General features: G+C 46.5%; 1 protein-coding gene across 2 annotated transcripts; it reads right to left on the bottom strand.

Annotated features, from left to right (window-relative positions):
- Window positions 1–207: 207 nt before the first annotated feature.
- Window positions 208–17,678, bottom strand: ACTR10 (actin related protein 10). Of its 2 annotated transcripts, XM_083438311.1 has the most exons (13): window positions 17,488–17,678; window positions 16,476–16,548; window positions 15,144–15,226; window positions 13,140–13,248; window positions 10,851–10,958; window positions 9,646–9,713; window positions 8,401–8,480; window positions 6,588–6,623; window positions 4,881–4,960; window positions 4,708–4,781; window positions 2,878–2,959; window positions 1,885–2,086; window positions 208–747 (listed from the first exon to the last, which is right to left on the bottom strand). In XM_083438311.1, the coding sequence occupies exons 1-13, from the start codon at window positions 17,562–17,564 to the stop codon at window positions 566–568; spliced, it is 1,254 nt and encodes a 417-aa protein (XP_083294437.1). In that variant the 5' UTR covers window positions 17,565–17,678; the 3' UTR covers window positions 208–565. The 2 variants fall into 2 exon arrangements, with proteins under 2 accessions (XP_083294437.1, XP_083294436.1); XM_083438310.1 differs by having other exon boundaries at window positions 4,708–4,960; window positions 17,488–17,677.
- Between the last annotated feature and the right edge of the window lie 407 nt (window positions 17,679–18,085).

Below are 18,085 nucleotides of genomic sequence, written 5' to 3'. Positions count from 1 at the left end.
GGACAGTGTTCTCGAAGCTACCAGCATGAGTTTGACCAAAATGCGGGAGGCAGTGGAAGACAGGAGTGCCTGGCGTGCTCTGGTCCAGGGGGTCATGAAGAGTCGGACACGACTAAATGACAACAACAACAAAGCTTTGGGAAACAAGAGTCAGCTGCACGAAAGCTTACTCTAGGAGGATGGGTGGAGAAAACACACACACACAAATACTGATAAATTGCACATTTTAATGAACTACTGTGAAATGAAACGTTACATTGAGTTTGGCCAAGAACACTGGAAGTGTGGTTTCAGGTTCTGACAAGTTTTAGAATGCTTTAAATAACAGCAAAGGTTGAAAGCTCAGGCCCTTGTAATGACTGTACATATAAATAAACATTATCATTGGGGTATCATCTTAAGTTGGGGAAGCGGAAGTAGCTTGTCTACTTGCTCCAGAATTGGACCCTTGCTGGCTTGCTTGAATGTGTGCTTCCAGCTCCATCACAGTCCAACCTCAGGAGAAGGGAAGGAGGGCGGGAAGAAGTGCCGCAATGCAAACAAGACCCGTGTCTCAGCCAGACTCCTACTTCTCTGTGGAAAAGGCCCTTTTCATCAGGGGTGGGGGTGTTTTCCCAACATCAAACATCATTTCCAATGGAGGATTATTGAGGCAACACCAGTCGGGGATGCGGCCTGTCTGGTTGTAGTATTCTTTCGACACAGAACGACTGCCCAGGATGTCTTGGAGGGCTCCAAAGATTGCTCCTGTAACACGGAACAGAAAGCAGGAATTAGAGATTCTAGGGACAAGAAGTGTTTCTTTCATTGGGCTTCATTCGAACCTGGGCAATGCAGCAACTCTGGATTGATCTTGGTATGGACTCAGGGCTGGAGTTGTTGTTATTAATTATTATTATTATTATTATTATTATAGGTAAAGGTACCCCTGCCCGTACGGGCCAGTCGTGTCCGACTCTAGGGTTGTGCGCCCATCTCACTCTAGAGGCCGGGAGCCAGCGCTGTCCGCAGACACTTCCGGGTCACGTGGCCAGCGTGACAAAGCTGCTCTGGCGAGCCAGAGCCGCACACGGAAACGCCGTTTACCTTCCCGCTAGTAAGCGGCCCCTATTTATCTACTTGCACCCGGGAGTGCTTTCGAACTGCTAGGTTGGCAGGCGCTGGGACCGAGCAACGGGAGCGCACCCCGCCGCGGGGATTCGAACCGCCGACCTGACGATCAGCAAGTCCTAGGCGCTGAGATTTTACCCACAGCGCCACCCGCGTCCCTATTATGATTATTATTTAAATTTATATACCACCCTATACACGGAGGTCTCAGGGGTCTCACATAAAAGATAACAATACATAAAATCAAAGTAGAAATAATCTAATAATACCCCCTCCCCCAAAACAGAGCTGCATTTTAAAAGAGTACAGAAAGTCAATCCGGTCAGTCAAAGGCCTGGTTAAAAATTAACATTTTTGCCTGGCGCCTAAAGGTGTATAACAGGGGTCAGCAAACTTTTTCAGCAGGGGGCCAGTCCACTGTCCCTCAGACCTTGTGGGGGGCTGGACTAAATTTTGAAAAAAGAAAAAAAAATGAACGAATTCCTATGCCCCACAAATAACCCAGGGATGCATTTTAAATAAAAGCACACATTCTACTTGTATAAAAACACAATGATTCCCAGACTGTCCATGGGACGGATTTAGAAGGTGATTGGGCCAGATCCGGCCCCCAGGCCTTAGTTTGCCTACCGATGGTGTATAATGAAGGCGCCAGGCAGACTTCCCTGGGGAGAGCATCCCACAGACGGGGAGCCACTGCAGAGGAGGCCCCGTTCTCGAGTTGTGAGCCCCTCAAAGAATCCCAAAGTTAACTCACAGGTGTCTCAGACTTACCTCCTAACCAGGCCACACAGTTGGGCTTGGCTGGTGGCGTGTGCACTCGGAAGGTCTTGGATGCCAGTGTCTCCTTATACTTGGGCTTCTCCACCAGGTGCCTTATCTCTGCCATCAATCTGTGCAGGAATCCTGGCAACATGGCGGTGCCGCCAATCACCAGCAAGTTCTCAGCCAGCTGCTTCCTGGTGTCTATCGGGCACTGGCAGAGAAAGGGAGGAGAGAAAATGATTCACTCGGGCCACGGGCTCAATGTCCCTGTGTGTGTAGCGATATACTGATCTGTGGGGGGAAAGGAAAGGGGCTGCAGATGGCAGGGAGAGGGGCAGATCAACCAGAGGATTGGCAGACAACATGACTGAAACTGCGTGGCTGCCAGGAGGTTCATTGTAGCTTTGCTAAGGAAGCTTATCTTCTGAACTTCCGGCGGAGCCACGGCAATGAAAAGAAGCGTGAGATAACCCTCTGGGGGGTCTCGAGCGGTGTGGCGGTTATTTGAGAGGTTTCGCAAAGTCTACGCGGACCTCAGAACTTCAGGAAGAGATCCTGAGGGACGTGGTACCCAGCGGTGCCCAGAAGTGCTCTCTTGCTCCCCGGGTCTTAATAATAGACTCGGGGATGGGATTGAGCTGCGGGCACGAGGGGGGAGCAGCTTCAAACCCACACCGTGAAGTCTCAGGCTTCTTTTGAAAGCGGCCAGCTTCCAAAATTGATAACAAATTCGGACTTATAACTTGCGGAGCTAATCCGGGCATTGCTTTAAAACTCTGAACTCTTTAAGATTTGGCGAGTTACGGGGCGCAAAAAGGGAGTCCGTCCCGGCAACTGGGAGAAAATGGCACACGACGGAAGGTTGGAGGAAGCTTATCTTCTGCTCCTGGACAGAAGGGCCAGCTAGTTTGCAGGGTGAGTGCGCTCTGTATGGTGGGGGTGGGAGATTCATCACTGGAGGAGAGGGAGGAACCAAGAGAAGCAAAATGCCAACCATAGTACCTCAACCAGTGAATCCAGGATCAAAGTAGCCACCGATTTTTCTTCGTTGTCCTGCTCAAAGAGTATTTCGACGACAGAATCCCTGTTGGAAAGAAGCAAACGGAGGCTTTTGAGTAATCCAGACTTAGAACAACGGATCAGAAGACGCCACCCAACTCCTCCCAGCTGCCGAACCGAAGGGGAAAAATCGACATGAGGACACCCCCATGGGGCAAAGTTTGTTGCTCCTTCTGTTTGGCTACGTGGGTTTACAAGGCTGCCAGCTGAGCTGTCAGAGATGATAGTGTTTTGGATAGGGGCCTCCACGTCTGCACAGCAAGTCAAAAGAGAGCGGCGTTTTTCTATCTCTCTCTCTTACTACTAGAACACAATATAAAACTGAATATTGTAAGATGCAGAACACACAAAATAAAATCTTGCGCATAGCTAGAATTATGGAGTTTCCTTTCCCAAGAGGTAAGGTAAAGGACCCCTGACCATTAGGTCCAGTCGTGACTGACTCTGGGGTTGCGTGCTCATCTCGCTCTATAGACCAAGGGAGCCGGCGTTTATCCACAGACAGCTTCCGGGTCATGTGGCCAGCATGACTAAGTCGCTTCTGGCGAACCAGAGCAGCACATGGAAACACCGTTTACCTTCCCGCTGGAGCGGTACCTATTTATCTACTTGCACTTTGACATGCTTTTGAACTGCTAGGTTGGCAGGAGCAGGGACTGAGCAACGGGAGCTCACCCCGTCACGGGGATTCGAACAGTCGACCTTCTGATCGGCAAGTCCTAGGCTCTGTGGTTTAACCCACAGCGCCACCTGCGTCCCTTTTTCCCCAAGAGGTAATGATGGCCGAAAACCTGGATGGCATTAAAAGAGGATAACAGAAATGTGAGCCCAAGGCAGGCTTCCTCAACCTCGGCCCTCCAGATGTTTTGAGTACAGTTCCCACCATCCCTGACCACTGGGGTCCTGCTAGCTAGGGATCATGGGAGTTGTAGGCCAAAACATCTGGCGGGCTGAGGTTGAGGAAGCCTGGCCTAAGGCTATCAATGGCTACTTCCCTCCCCCGTTGTAGGCAGGCTGCCTGTGAAGACCAGCTGCTGGGGAGTCCTAAGCGAGGAAACAGCGCTGTTGAAGGCAGGTATTGTGAGTTTCCCAGAGACATCTGGCTGGTCAATGGGAGACAAGAGCGCTGGACTAGAGAGGCCTTTGGCTTGACCCAGCGGCCAAACTCCTCTTATGTCCGTGTTTAAAGGGGGAGGTTGTGGCACACAGGTGCCACCTGAAACGCTTGCGCGAAAGGTGAAAGTTATTTATTCATTTATTGCATTTATATACCGCCTTCAACTTCCTCGAGGTAGTGTACATGGTTCTTCTCCTCCTCCCCATTTCATCCTCACAACAAGCCTGCGAGGTAGGTCAGGCTCAGACATGGTGACTGGCCCAAGGTCACCCAGGGAGCTTCATGGCTGGCTGGAGATTTGTGTCTCTCTCTCTTACATTTTTATTGGTTTTTTAAACATATCATTTCCAACAATCATATAGCATAACTTCTTATCTTGGAGGGACGCAGGTGGCACTGTGGGTTAGATCACCATTACAACCATAGTCCAACATTCAACTAGAAGTATCATTCCAATCCTGCTTAATTTTAATTGTTCACAACGATTTTTAAGCTAAATTATATATTTCCCCCATTCCTTATTAACATTTTGGTTTCCCGATTCCTAATTCTTCTGGTCATTTTTGCCATTTCAGCATCGTCCATCAGCTTCATCTGCGACGGATGGGCAACTTCAGTCCTGCTTTCACGCTGCAAAACCCCGCCGTGTCTCTAACCTGATTGCTCCGTTCACGTGCAAAATCTTCTCTCCGTCCAACGGATAGTCCACGTCTGGAGGTGGAGTGGGGCGCTGCAATACAAGAGAGGCTGTCAGAAGGCGAAAAGCGAACGAGAAGGAAATCAAGTTCATTCTTACTGAAAGGGGAAATCCAGCTCCTTCCTCGCATACCTCAGCGCTGCCGTCGAGGTTGAATTTCGCCGCCTGGATTTTCAGCCCCCGCTGGAGGTCGCTCACGAAACAGGTGCGAACTTTGGAGACAGGCAGAAATGGTTTCAGAACGTTCTCAGCCTAACAGTCTATACCAGTGCTTCTCAACCTGTGGTTCCCCAGTTGTTGGACTACAACTCCCATCATCCCTGAGCTCTGGCCTTGCTAGCTAGGGATGATGGGAGTTGTAGTCCAACAAATATCTGGGGACCCACAGGTTGAGAACTGCTGGTCTATACAGTCCTTTTAATGGGCGTACGGATGGGAGGTTGCCTGCTCTTGACATATTCAGTATACCTGAAGGAGCGTCTCCACCCCCATCGTTCTGCCTGGTCACTGAGGTCCAGCGCCGAGGGCCTTCTGGCGGTTCCCTCACTGCGAGAAGCAAAGCTACAGGGAACGAGGCAGAGGGCCTTCTCGGTGGTGGCGCCCGTCCTGTGGAACGCCCTCCCTTCAGATGTCAAAGCGATCAACAATTACCTGACATTCAGAAGACATCTTAAGGCAGCCCTGTTCAGGGAAGTTTTTAATGTGTGATTTTAGTGTATTTTTGGTTTGTACGGAAGCCGCCCAGAGTGGCTGGGGAAACCCAGCCAGATGGGCGGGGTACAAATAATAAATTTATTATTATTATTAGTCGCCTGAGGCCCAGGTGGCCTCACTGTTGCAATGTGCATTCCATCAGCTTTGACATGTGGCCCAGGTGCGCTCCTATCTGGAGAGGATAGCTTAACTTCTGTTGTCTATGCTCTGTATCCTCTAGGCTGGATTACTGCAATGCATTATATGTGGGGCTGCCTCTGAAGACTGTTCAGAAACTAGTGCTAGTGCAGAATTCAGCAGTCAGGTTACTCACCGGAGCAGCCGGTTTGAGCATATTACACTGATCAGGGTGGAAAAAACCAATGATTAAAAAATACATATTTTTAAAAATGGGATTTTTTGATTTAAATTGGATTTTTTAAAATTTAAATTGGATTTTTAAAATAAAATGCTTTTGGAGGAATAATCTTTCTAAAGTTAGTTTTCTATTTAAGTTACATTATAGACCAAAGGCTATTCATTAGGAAATAAGGATTTGTTTTAAGTTTTTCATGTGTGCTAAAACTCATTTAAGGTTTTTTTTTAAATTCTTTAAACAAATCAGTTAACAAACATGGATACATATGCTATAATGTTATTGTTTTAGTTAAATGAATTATTTAAACAGTTATTAAGGAAATGTTTATTTTTCTCCTTCCAATAAAGTACAGCAGAAAAGTTGTCTAAATACAGTTAACTTATTAAACCTCACAATAATTTCACAATTATCTGTCAATGCATATCTAATAGTACAACCAAATCAGTAATTTTTGGTATGACAGTAAATACTACTCTGAAAAATTATTATTCCAAAAACGAAACCTTCATCTGGTTGTAAATATTAAGATTATACCAGCAAGAATGAGGCAATCAATTAAAATCAAGGCAATCCATTTTAGGAATGGTTTGCTCCCTCCACTGAAATGGGAGGTGGAAATTGCCTAGCGAAGTTTACAAATCTGCGCTCCCTTTCCTGGGAATAAGTCCCACTGAACTCAACCTTTCTTCAATGTATTTCATAGCTCTAAAGATGGGGATTTCTGGATGAAAGGAAAGCGAAGATTTGTATGAAGGCAGTCATCTTACCTTTGATGTCTTCTACAATGTCTTCTGGAACAGAACCTAAAATACAGGATGATGATTATTATTATACCCCACCCTTTTCCCTTACAGGGACTCAAGGCGGCTTACAGATAAAATAGGTTTAGCTCAAACAGCATCAACAGAACTGTAAGCACCCAAAGACAGAATGCACTTAGAATTTAGTACAAATGAGCAGAAGAGTCCTTCAAAATAATCCAATTATTAAAAACACACATATTCTCTACAGTAACAGGACAACTGCAGTGTGTGGAACTTTGCGCCTCATCCTTCAGACACCTGATAACACCCCCCCCCCCAATTATGCAGCAGAGCAGGGAATATTGTCTCTGAATATTGTCCTCAGGCCCAACTTGAGGCTTCCCAGACAGTGGCGTAGCGTGGGTTGTCAGCACCCGGGGCAAGGCAAGTAATTTGCGCCCCCTAACCCAGGGCAAGGCAAGTAATTTGTGCCCCCCGCTGCACTGTCCCTCCCCCAGATAGTCCCTCGCTCTCTCTCCGCACCGCACCGCACACCTGGCACCCTCCCCTCCACAGTGGGCGGTGACCCGGCAGCTCGGATCGGATTCGCACAGCCAGCACTGCAGTGAGAGAGAGTGAGCGAGCCAGGTAGGGGCAGAGAGCTGTGAGTGCAAGCGCGCCCCACCAGATGTTGCGCCCGGTGCGGCCGGCCCCCCCTGCACTCCCCACGCTACGCCACTGTTCCCAGAGGCAGCCATCGTGAGAAAAGGATGCAGATGAGCCTTTGGTCTGATCCAGCAGAAGGGCTCTTATGTTTTCAACCAACATGCTCATGTTTGGAAACCAACAGATTCAGTAATGCATGTGGATCAGTGCTTCTTAGGGGGAATAAGAATTCATGAACCGCTTCTGACACTCCCTTTTCTAACCTGAAAAGGTTTGCTTTCTACTTTTCTTTTAGTAACAATAATCGGATGGGAGGAGGAAAATGAGCGAGGTCCCAACGAAAGAAGAATGGCAACTTAAGCTGATGGAATATGCCCAGATTGCAGACTTAACATATACAGGTGGAACTCGAAAAATTAGAATATTGTGGAAAAGTTCATTTATTTCAGTAATTCAACTTAAAAGGTGAAACTAATATATGAGATAGACTCACGACATGCAAAGTGAGATATGCTTCTACTTCTCAGAGGTCCAATATTGCTCTATTTGCAATCCTTGTTTTGCTGATTTCATTTAATATTCTAATTTTCTGAGATAGTTAATTTGGGGTTTTCATCAGCTGTACGCCATGATCATTACAATTATAACAAATAAAGGCTTGACATATCTCACTTTGCATGTCATGAGTCTATCTCATATATTAGTCTCAGCTTTTAAGTTGAATTACTGAAATAAATGAACTTTCCCACGAAATTCTAATTTTTTTAGTTTCACCTGTAGAATAAGAGAACAAGAAGAACACATGTTTAAAGAAGATTGGGAAACGTTTACTGTATATATGGAAAATAATTATGTACAGATGAAAATGCTGGCAGAATTAAGATTAATTCAACAGTGTAAATAATTTTTGATGGACGTAATAATGGAAAATTGGTATAGTTTTTGTAAAATATGCAGGGATTTAAGATATGCAATCTGAACCACGGAAAGAGAAGGGAAGTCATTGATATTTCAAGTATGTAAAATGTTTATCTGAAATTGTAAAACAGAAAATTTAATAACAACTGTATTTTTTAAAAAATTGAATGGGAGGAGAGGGGATTTAGCCCATTCTCCTCTGAACAGTTCCAATAAGCAACACCTGCCTCTCATTAATTGTAATAATAGTTACCCATCACCGAGGGAAGGCTCTGTCCTTTGGTGGTTCCTGTATCCACAGTGCTTTGCTCCAGCAGCTGGTACTCCAGTTCTCTAAAGGTTTGCAAAAAAGGTGATTTAGCAAAAAATAGCATTCATGCAACACGATGCATAAGCACAACAAGCCATTTCCAACTTTCTGCTCCTAGTACAGTGGTGCCTCGCAAGACGAAATTAATTGGTTCTGCGAGTCTCTTCGTCTAGCGGTTTTTTCGTCTTGTGAAGCAACCCTATTAGCGGCTTAGCGGCTTAGCGCTATTAGCGGCTATTAGTGGCTATTAAAGGCTTAAGGGATTAGCGGATTAGCTGCTAAAAGGCTATTAGCGGTTTAGCGGCTTAGAAAAAGGGGGTGGGGAGTGAAAAAAAATCTCAAGACTTGCAAGACGTTTTCGTCTTGCGAAGCAAGCCCATAGGGAAATTCGTCCTGCGAAGCGCATTGAAAAACAGAAAACCCTTTCGTCTAGCGGGTTTTCCGTCTTGCGAGGCATTCGTCTTGCGGGGCACCACTGTATTTATGAGACGGACAGTGGCTCACTGCCAGCCAATGTTAACTACTCCACAAAGGCCTGCAAGGCAACTGGAGGATGCTCTCACGTTTCAGATGTCATGCTTGGAGGACTGGTGGAAAATCTTTCTCCTTATGAGCAGCAAAAAAAAGCTAATGCTATTCTAGGCTGCATCAACAGAAGTCTAGCGTCCAGATCAAGGGAAGTAATAGTACTGCTCTGTTCTGCCTTGGTCAGACCACACCTGGAATACTGTGTCCAGTTCTGGGCGCCACAATTTAAGAAGGATGTTGACAAGCTGGAATGAGTGCAGAGGAGGGCAACCAAGATGCTAAAGGGTCTGGAAGCCAAGCCTTATGAGGAACGGAAGGAGGAGTTGGGTAAGAGGAGGCTGAGAGGAGATATGAGAGCCATCTACAAATATCTAAAGGTACGTAACGTGGAAGATGGAGAAAGCTTGTTTTCTCCTGTTCCAGTGGATTCAAATTACAAGAAAGGAGATTCCGACTAAACATCGGGCAGAACTTTCTCACAGTAAGAGCTGCTTGGCAGTGGAACGGAAGGTTGTGGACTTTCTTTGGAGGTTTTTAAGCAGAGGTTGGCTGACTACCTGTCATGGATGCTTTAGTTCAGATTCCTGCATTGCAGGGGATTGGACTAGATGACCCACAGGGTCCCATTCAACTTTGCAAAAATATTTTCTGTCAACTTACTTGTGAATGGCTTTTCCTCCCAACGGTAGCGCCCCCCAGCAGTTCAGAACTGGAATTCCTTCATAGATCTGCAAGCAGCTAAGGATGTTTCATGAATAGTAGTATTTACGATATACCAGGTACAAGAACCACACAAGCACCATCTTTCTAACAGCTGCTTCCTTCTCCATACAATCAACTGGCAAGTCACATGGGCCAAAGAGGCAAGAAGACAAACTTATATTGTTTGGCTCCAAATACTGCAGCCCTGAGCTCCCCAAAAGCTTGAGAAATGTCTTTTGGAGGGCTGGAAGCAGTCCAGTGACACACTATCCTTTTGTTTTAGTTACAGGTAGGTAGCCGTGTTGGTCTGCCGTAGTCGAAGCAAAATAAAAAAATTCCTTCCAGTAGCACCTTAGAGACCAACTAAATTTGTTATTGGTATGAGCTTTCATGGTCTTACAGGAAAAAGCAAGGGGTGAGATGGCCGAGATGACTTTATCATGTATAATGAGATAAGAATCCAATGTCTCTATTCAGACCAGGTCTCTCCATGGTTTTAAGTTTGGTAATAAGTTGCAATTCAGCAACTTCTCTTTCCAGTCTATTTCTGAAATTCTTTTGTAATAAGACAGTTACTTTGAGATCTTGTATAGAATGTTCTCCTATTTTTAGCTATTTTTAGCCATCTCACCCATTGCTTTTTAATGTAAGCCCAACTGCAGACGTTAACAGTCGTCAACAGGTTTACCACACCTATCAGCCAATCACCCATTCCCACCACCCTTCCCATCACCCCTCTCCACCCTCTCACTATATATAAGGGTCCCGTGACTTCTGTTTCAGTGTATCTGAAGAAGTGCGGATATACACGAAAAAGCTCATACCAATAACTAACTTAGTTGGTCTCTAAGGTGCTACCGGAAGGAATTTTTTAAATTTTGTTTCGACTATCTTTTTGTATTCACGATATGGAAAGAGGGAGAATGTGAGACAGAAAGGAATGGAATTGTGATGAAAGCATGTTGCAGAAGCAAGTGTGACCTCATAAGGCCAGCATGGGTAAGAATCAAGTGTCTTCCGAAAGTTTGGCAAAGACAGACATGAGGCAAACAGGCCTCCCCACCCACCCTGCCAATGATGCCGTTGACTGTGGGAGTTAAAAGCTGTCTTGATTAATGTTTTCCTCTTGAAGTAGTCACACCGGAGGGTAAAAAAAAAGATACAGGGAGCACCATACTTTCTGTGTAGCCACAATCCAAGACCATAGCAGAATTGATCCCAAGGGTCAGGAGAGACATCAGGTGGCCTGGGGCAAAGAGCACAGAAGGTACCTGGAAGGAACACAGAGGTGACAAGCTGAACACATTGCAAGAGAATTTAGAAGGTCTGGAAGCATCAAGCACCTGCCTTTCGGAGGCAACTGGTAGCTAAGGTTCAAAAGGATATGGGCCTATAAAACTCTAGAAATTTCTATACAGTGGATGCTCGGGTTGCGAACGTGATCCGTGCGGGAAGCACACTCGCAACCTACAGCGTTCGCAACCCGCAGTGCCGCGTGTGCGCATGCACGGATCGCGATTTGTCACTTCTGCGCATGCGCAAGCACCAAAACCCGAAGTAACCAGTTCCGGTACTTCCGGGTTCGGCGTAGTGCGCAACCCGAAATCGTGCAACCCAAAGCGTGTGTAACCTGAGGTATGACTATACAGTGGTGCCTCGCAAGACGAAAAGAATCCGTTCCGCGAGTCTCTTCGTCTAGCGGTTTTTTCGTCTTGCGAAGCAACCCTATTAGCGGATTAGCGCTATTAGCGGCTAGTAAAGGCTTAAGGGATTAGTGGATTAGCTGCTAAAAGGCTATTAGCAGCTTAGTGCCTTAGAAAAAGGGGGTGGGGAGCGAAAAAAACCCCCCAGATATTTTTGTCTTGCGAAGCAAGCCCATAGAGAAATTCATCCTGCAAAGCGCATTGAAAAATGGAAAACCCTTTCGTCTAGCGGGTTTTCCGTCTTGCAAGGCATTCGTCTTGCGGGGCACCACTGTAGTACCATATTTTACCATCTTGAGCTCTCATATTCAAATAACCATCATGCAGTGAGACAGGCTACTGCTCTTCCCTTTAGATGCATTTGAAAGAGAGAGCTAAGTCCCATCTGCATGATACATTTAAAGCAGCACCACTTTAGACAGCTATGGCTTCCCCCAAAGAATCCTGGGAGCTGTAGTTTTCTACGGGAGCTGGGAGTTGTTAGGAGACCCCCATTTCCCGCACAGAGCTACAATTCCCAGAATTCCCTGGGAAGAGTGATTGTTAAATCACTATGGGAATTGCACCCACATAAAACTACATCTCCCAGGGTTCTCTGGGGGAAGCCGCCAACATGTTTAAAGTGGTAGGATACTGAGTTGGACATAATAGTGCAGATGGGACCTTAAGAGTGTTTGTAGCCTGGGGCGCCTCGGACACTAGGTTGGAGAAAGCTGCCCTTGTGATAACAGAGCTGGGCTTTTGGACTGGTGGCGCCAGTGTTCTGGAATTCCTTCCCTGCTGAAATATGAGTGGCCCCCATCAGTATTGGCATTCCGCCGGCTCTTGGAAGACACAGCTGTTTAGACAAGCATTCTCCTGCTCTCTTGATCTGAAGATCCTGTTTTAACCACTGAGCTGTTTTAATGAGCTTGCTGCATATTTTAACTATGGATATTCATTTTAATGTTTCGGTGAAATTGTGTCTTTTAATTGCGTAGATGGGCTTTTTCAACACTGGCCCCGGCCTGGAGGAACACTCTGTCTCATCTGATTTCTTTCCGCAGTGCCTGTAAGACAGAGTTGTTCCGCCTGGCCTTTGGCTTGGAGTCAAGCCTTTCTTTTTTCCTTTCTCCTCCTGTGATGAGGCTGCATTTTAATGGTTCAATGTTTTAATGTTGTATTTTAGTATTCATTCAACTTGTTTTTATTATTGCTTATTGCTTGTTAGCCGCCCTGAGCCTGGCCTTGGCTGGGGAGGGCGGGGTATAAATAAAATATATTATTATATTAATATTTATAAACAATCATAATAATTCAGTACTCCTCTGCAGGTGCAAGGGCTCTGTTATACACACAAATCTCCCCCTTGCTCAATAGAGCTTCCTCTTGTCTTTGACTAGCTCTGTGAATACCTGTCTACCCTGCCTATTCAGGTTGGTATGGAAAACTTTGCGAGTGAGGATGCTCCATAAGCACCATTGGGGCAGGTACGGGGTTCTAGGCTGCACCACCCAGCAGGTTCATGTTGGAACTGCAAAGGCAGGTCTTCAGCACCTGGCCATCTTTCTAAGCTCCATATTTAAGGGGATTGCTTTGCAGGTGCTGTAGTGGAACTGAGCCGAGATCCAGACTTTGGCCATTATTCAACCGTTAATACAGCAGCTACTGAAAAGCCCAGGTGAGCTCAGCAGCTGCTTTCCCCACAAGCAAGCCAAGAAACCTAGACAAGTAGACAGGTAGCTGCAGCAGACGTCTGGAATGTATTACCTCAAAATATTTGAACAAAACCCTTGTAAGCGTCTCTCTGAAATGGGAAGGGCACAGTACAGACTCCACAATCACAACACGGCGGTCTCGGGGGTTTACCAGCAAGTGCCTGAAAAGTGAACGGATGAGACCAGAAAGCAGAATCAACAGCTGGCACATCTTCTTGTAAAAGTAATCACCCCCGGTCAAGACTCTGGTGATTTCCACAGTCACTCAACATAGGCTGCAATCCATTGTATGGGATTCAATCCCTTCGAACACAGTGGGACTTACTTCATTGTAGACGGGACTGCATAGCTAATTAAGAAAACAACAGGAGCCAGAAATGATGTTGTATGGATGGGACTGGGATGGGAGAATGGGCAGAGCCACGTGTTGGAACGCTGCCTCTTGGCACAGAAAAATATGAGGAAGGAGACCCTGCCTTCCCTTACTTACAGGCCGGAAAACAGATTATGTTGCTCTTTAAAGTTGCTATGGCCTTTCTGAGAAAGGGCATTTTCTTCATTGTTTATGAAGAGCTTAATTCCAAAAGGGGCTTAAGTCAGTTTTAACAAAAAAACCCAATTTTGACCTGGAGATGTTGCCATGAGTCCTACCAATACAAAATAAAAAATCTTGTATAAATTTTGGGCCTAAGTCATTGTTAGCAAGCTGTCAGGGAACTGCCATCAGTGTCCAAGGGAGAGAGCAAGCTCTGAAGGGATCCCAGAGAGCGTCCCGGGAGTGGGAGGGGCAGCCCATCTTCTGGGGGAGAGAATCAGCGTAGCTCCAGTGGAGAAGGGGGGGAGATGGGGGAATCGGCGAGGCGATCCCATGACTCCTTGCCGGGGACCAGCGGGGAGAGAAGGGGTCCTCCGCTGCCCACGCCCTCCTTGCGCAGAAGGCTTCCGCGCAGGGAGAGTAGGAGAAGACTTGGCATCAAAGAACTTCTTTGCTGGAAGAAGTTTAAGAAACGCCCACTGACGGATTCTGCCAGCGATTGAGACGGTCACGGGCGAGTGGCTGCCCGGACAGGAAAGGTTCACTCAGGCAACCCAGCCAGACGTTGGGACCAGCTTACGCACGAGCAACCCCTAGAACCATTACACAAGCCTTGAAAATCGTGTCTGCATTCAAAAAAGGCACTAGCCAGAAATATTTTTCTTCCAAATGGAATGTTGGTCAAAACTGACTCAAGCCCCTTTTGGAATTAAACTCTTCGTACGGCATGGGCGGAGAAACTTTGGCTTGTGGGCCGAATAAGACCCAGCACTGGTCCCAATATGGCTTGCGAGGCAGTCGCCCCTACCCAAATCATGCCCACCTGCCCCACACCTGATATCACAAGCAGTAATTCAAGGATGTGGCCTTGAAGGAACAATCAGGACTTCCAAATGAGCTCCTGAATGAAAGTTTACTAGCAGGGCTTGTTGAGTGGTTGACTCTGACAGTGAGCCCCATTTAGATTAGCTGCACTAAGGAGTTCCCCACTAGAAACTCCCTAGTGCTGTTGAGGTGGTTTGCTGCCTGCAGGCGCATTTTGGTTTCAAGCTGCAATTGCAGATGGACATTTTTCTTCTAAAAACACTGTCATTCTGATGTCAGGTGACTGGCTTGCAGGGGAAGGGTGGATCCAATATTATCCAGTTCCCAATTCCGAATACAAGGTTCCAGCCCATCCTGGCTTAGCCTAACGTACAAGCCCAAGCACAGAATTCCTGTGTCTTAGGCTACGTATAATTCAAAGAGTGCTGCAGGTCAGAATGGTCTTTGAGGCAGCGAGGGTGCCCCTTACCTGTTTTACACAGACAATCTGAGCTCAACGCTAAGAGCAGCCACCTCCCAATTCTGGGAGCCTCTTCACAGACGCAACACCAAATTATGTACAATTCAAATGCGGATGTAGACTTTATAATGCTTGATACAACCATTATGGTACTGTATTGCAACAGGATACCTAAGCAATCCATTTCCTAGTCAATCGCTTATTAGAGGAAAAGTCATTACAGTGGCCTCTCCTACCTGAAGTATAACATGTGGATGAACTCCTTCAGGTACGAATATAACTCCTCTGTATTGATGTTGTATTGAACAACTTTGACAGGCTGTGAAAGAATTTGAAACAGTTTTAACATCATCACCACACACACTGAATTGGCTTCAAAAATAACAACAGGTTTCTTTCTCGATAGTTTTAACCTAGTGGGAACCTAGTGAACTTTTTCCTGTGCAAGACCCCTATGCAAGCAGCCCAATACTGGTCTAGCTAACAAAGCTCCTCCTTCTCCTCAGTCTCTCTCTCACCTTCTAATCCAGTCCGCCTTGCTTAGGGTAAGATGCCATCCAATGTCACTACTGCCACCCGACAACTGGTGTTTAGCTAGGAGGATTACTCGCAAGACCCCAGAGAGCTTAAGCGCATCCTTCAACCCCTTGTATTTATGGCTACATCAGTTTAAGGGAACATGACTTGTCATCCTATCCTACGAGGTCTCAGCAACTTACACAGAAATGCAGCATCACTTATACCAGTAATTATACAGATATTGATAGAGAAGGTATTACATCAGGTAAAATTGTCGAACACAGGACTTATTGTAAACCAACAGAAGTTGATAAATAAGGCCCAGCCTGTCAGGGAACTGCCATCGAAGCCAGAGGGAGAGGGAGGGCTCCAGAGGGATTGCGGAGAGTGTCCCGGGAGGGAGAGAAGCAGCACATCTTCTGGGGAAGGAAATCAGCGTAGCACCAGTGGAGGAGGGGGGCAGATGGGGGAATCCGCGAGGTGGCTCCAAGACTCCTCGCCGGGGACCAGCAGGGAGAGCACGGGTCCTCCGATGCCCACACCCTCCCTGCGCAGAAGGCTTCCGCGCAGGGAGAGTAGGCAAAGACTAGGCGTCAAAGAACTTTTATGCTGGAAGAAGTTCAAGAAACGCCCACTGACGGATTCTGCTAGCGATTGAGACAGCCACGGGCGAGTGGCTGTCCAGACAGAAAGGGTTCGCTCAGGCAACCCACCCAGGGCGTGGCGCCGATTTACGCACGAGCAACCCCTAGAACCATTACACAGCCATTTTTAATGTTTTATTTATTGTAGATGGATGCTGTCGGGATGTTTTCGTTACTGAACTCAAGCAACAAAAACAACCTCCCTGTCTTCCCTTGCCTCCTTCCCTTCCCGGCGTTGAACTTCAGATTATAATCTTCTCAGGACACAATAACAATAATACTAAAGGAAAATGAACGTTAGCGTTATAGAAGCTACCACAGATAAAATACCTTAAATGGATTTGCTTTCAACAAGCTTTTAATATACAGCAAAAGTTAGCCGTTTAAACAAAAAAAGAAGCCTACCTTTGAAATTCCAGGTTTCTTTATTTCGCTAGGGATAACACATCTTGGCCCTGTTTCGCCTGCAAACCCACACCTGGAATTTTAAGATTGAATAGTAAATGTGTGTATTTCTATAAATATGCCAACCTATTCCAAAGAACTTTGTCTGGATTGGCAACAGAAGAAAATGCTTTTAGCCAGCAACCCAGAGTGTCTTTGTTAAAGGCAGCAGCATTGCGGACTTTTTAATTTTGGAGAAAAGGCGAGTAAGAGGCAGCATGATATAAGTTCGTAAAATCACATTACGCTGTTTTGGAGAGAGAGTGTGAAAACATACATGCATGCATCAATTTATTTGTTGCTGTTGTTTTAATAATAATAATTGAATTTATATACTGCCCTATACCTGGAGGTCTCAGAGCGGATCACAGAATGGAATCAAAATATAAAACGACAAAATACATATCTCGGGGTGATACCACTACTACTACTACTACTACTACTAATAACAGAGTTTATATACCACCTTATATCAGGGCAGTTCACAGAATAAAATCCAAATATAAAACCACAAATACATAATCCAAATAAAAGCAACAGCCCAATAACCCCCTCCTTTATTTGGTGCTCTTTTTGATTCATTTGAATGAAAAGCGGCTTAGAAATAAATCAAAACAAAAACAAAAACAAATTTCCAGGTCTGCAACATCCCTCCTGGGAATAAATAGGAGCGAAAGGCAAAAATATGACGTCGTCTTGCAAAAGGAGAGATAGTTAAAAAGACATCAATTAGTTTTGTGTTTATATCTTGTATTTTTATGCTGAGATCTATGAAACAAGGGCGGTAGAAAATATTATTATTATTATTAGTAGTAGTAGTATTGAGAGGGGGCGGGGAGGGTAGTATCAACAGCAACAGCAACAGCAACAACAACAATAATAATAATAATAAGCGAGAGGGGGTGGGGAGGGTGGGCGACGCCTAGAGGAAGCAGGAGGCGGGGGGGGGGATAAATCGAGGGACGCCTCTCACTTGGTGAAGGCCGCGCCCAGGTCGATCACCACCGCGGTCTTCTCGCCGCCGCTCCCGAGGCCCTCGTAAAGCGGCATCGCGGCGGCTGCCCTCGGGACGACGACGACGAGGAAGAGGAGGAGGCAAAACCCCAAGAAAAGCCAGTTTGGGAAAAGGGGAGGGGGCTTTCTTGACCTTGTGGCGCGCTGAGCTGAATGGCTGGCGGGGCGGGGGCCTTCCGGCGCAGCAGGCGCGTTTCGGGCTGCCCAACATGCCGCCTGATCCCGTGGGCTATTTATGACGCCCTCGTGTCTTTCCGCACGTCTTCTCCTTAACTCCACAGAGTTGTTATTGTTTGTCTGAAGAGCCACAAGCGCCCCTCGTTTCTCCTCGCCGCCCCTAGGTTCGGCAGGCAATGCGGTAGACACCCCACCGCCGTCGCTGGTCGAAGAATTGAGGCTGGCGGAGGAAAAGGGAGAGTAAAGGGGGCGCAGTCTAACGAAGTGGAAGCCACATTTCCGGGTGTCGTTGGGATGCTCGATAGGAAATCTCCCACTTGGGTGTCAAGGCTGGTGGTGCATTCACACGAGCTAAGGGGGCTGCCGTTTTGAGATCCCTT

This window comes from Podarcis tiliguerta, assembly GCF_965153285.1.
Source record: "Podarcis tiliguerta genome assembly, chromosome: 1".
Lineage (NCBI taxonomy): Eukaryota > Metazoa > Chordata > Lepidosauria > Squamata > Lacertidae > Podarcis > Podarcis tiliguerta.
This window is presented reverse-complemented; position numbering and strand designations above follow the sequence as displayed.

What these genes read in the sequence shown, in the direction of transcription:
- ACTR10 (XM_083438310.1), bottom strand. Translation starts at nt 17,564, where the DNA reads ATGCCGCTTTACGAGGGCCTCGGGAGCGGCGGCGAGAAGACCGCGGTG. An exon ending in ATCCACATGTTATACTTCAG is followed by an intron (nt 13,249 to 15,143) that starts GTAGGAGAGGCC and finishes TTCACTTTTCAG; the next exon opens with GCACTTGCTGGTAAACCCCC. An exon ending in CTGTGTGGCCTGGTTAGGAG is followed by an intron (nt 748 to 1,884) that starts GTAAGTCTGAGA and finishes TCCGTGTTACAG; the next exon opens with GAGCAATCTTTGGAGCCCTC.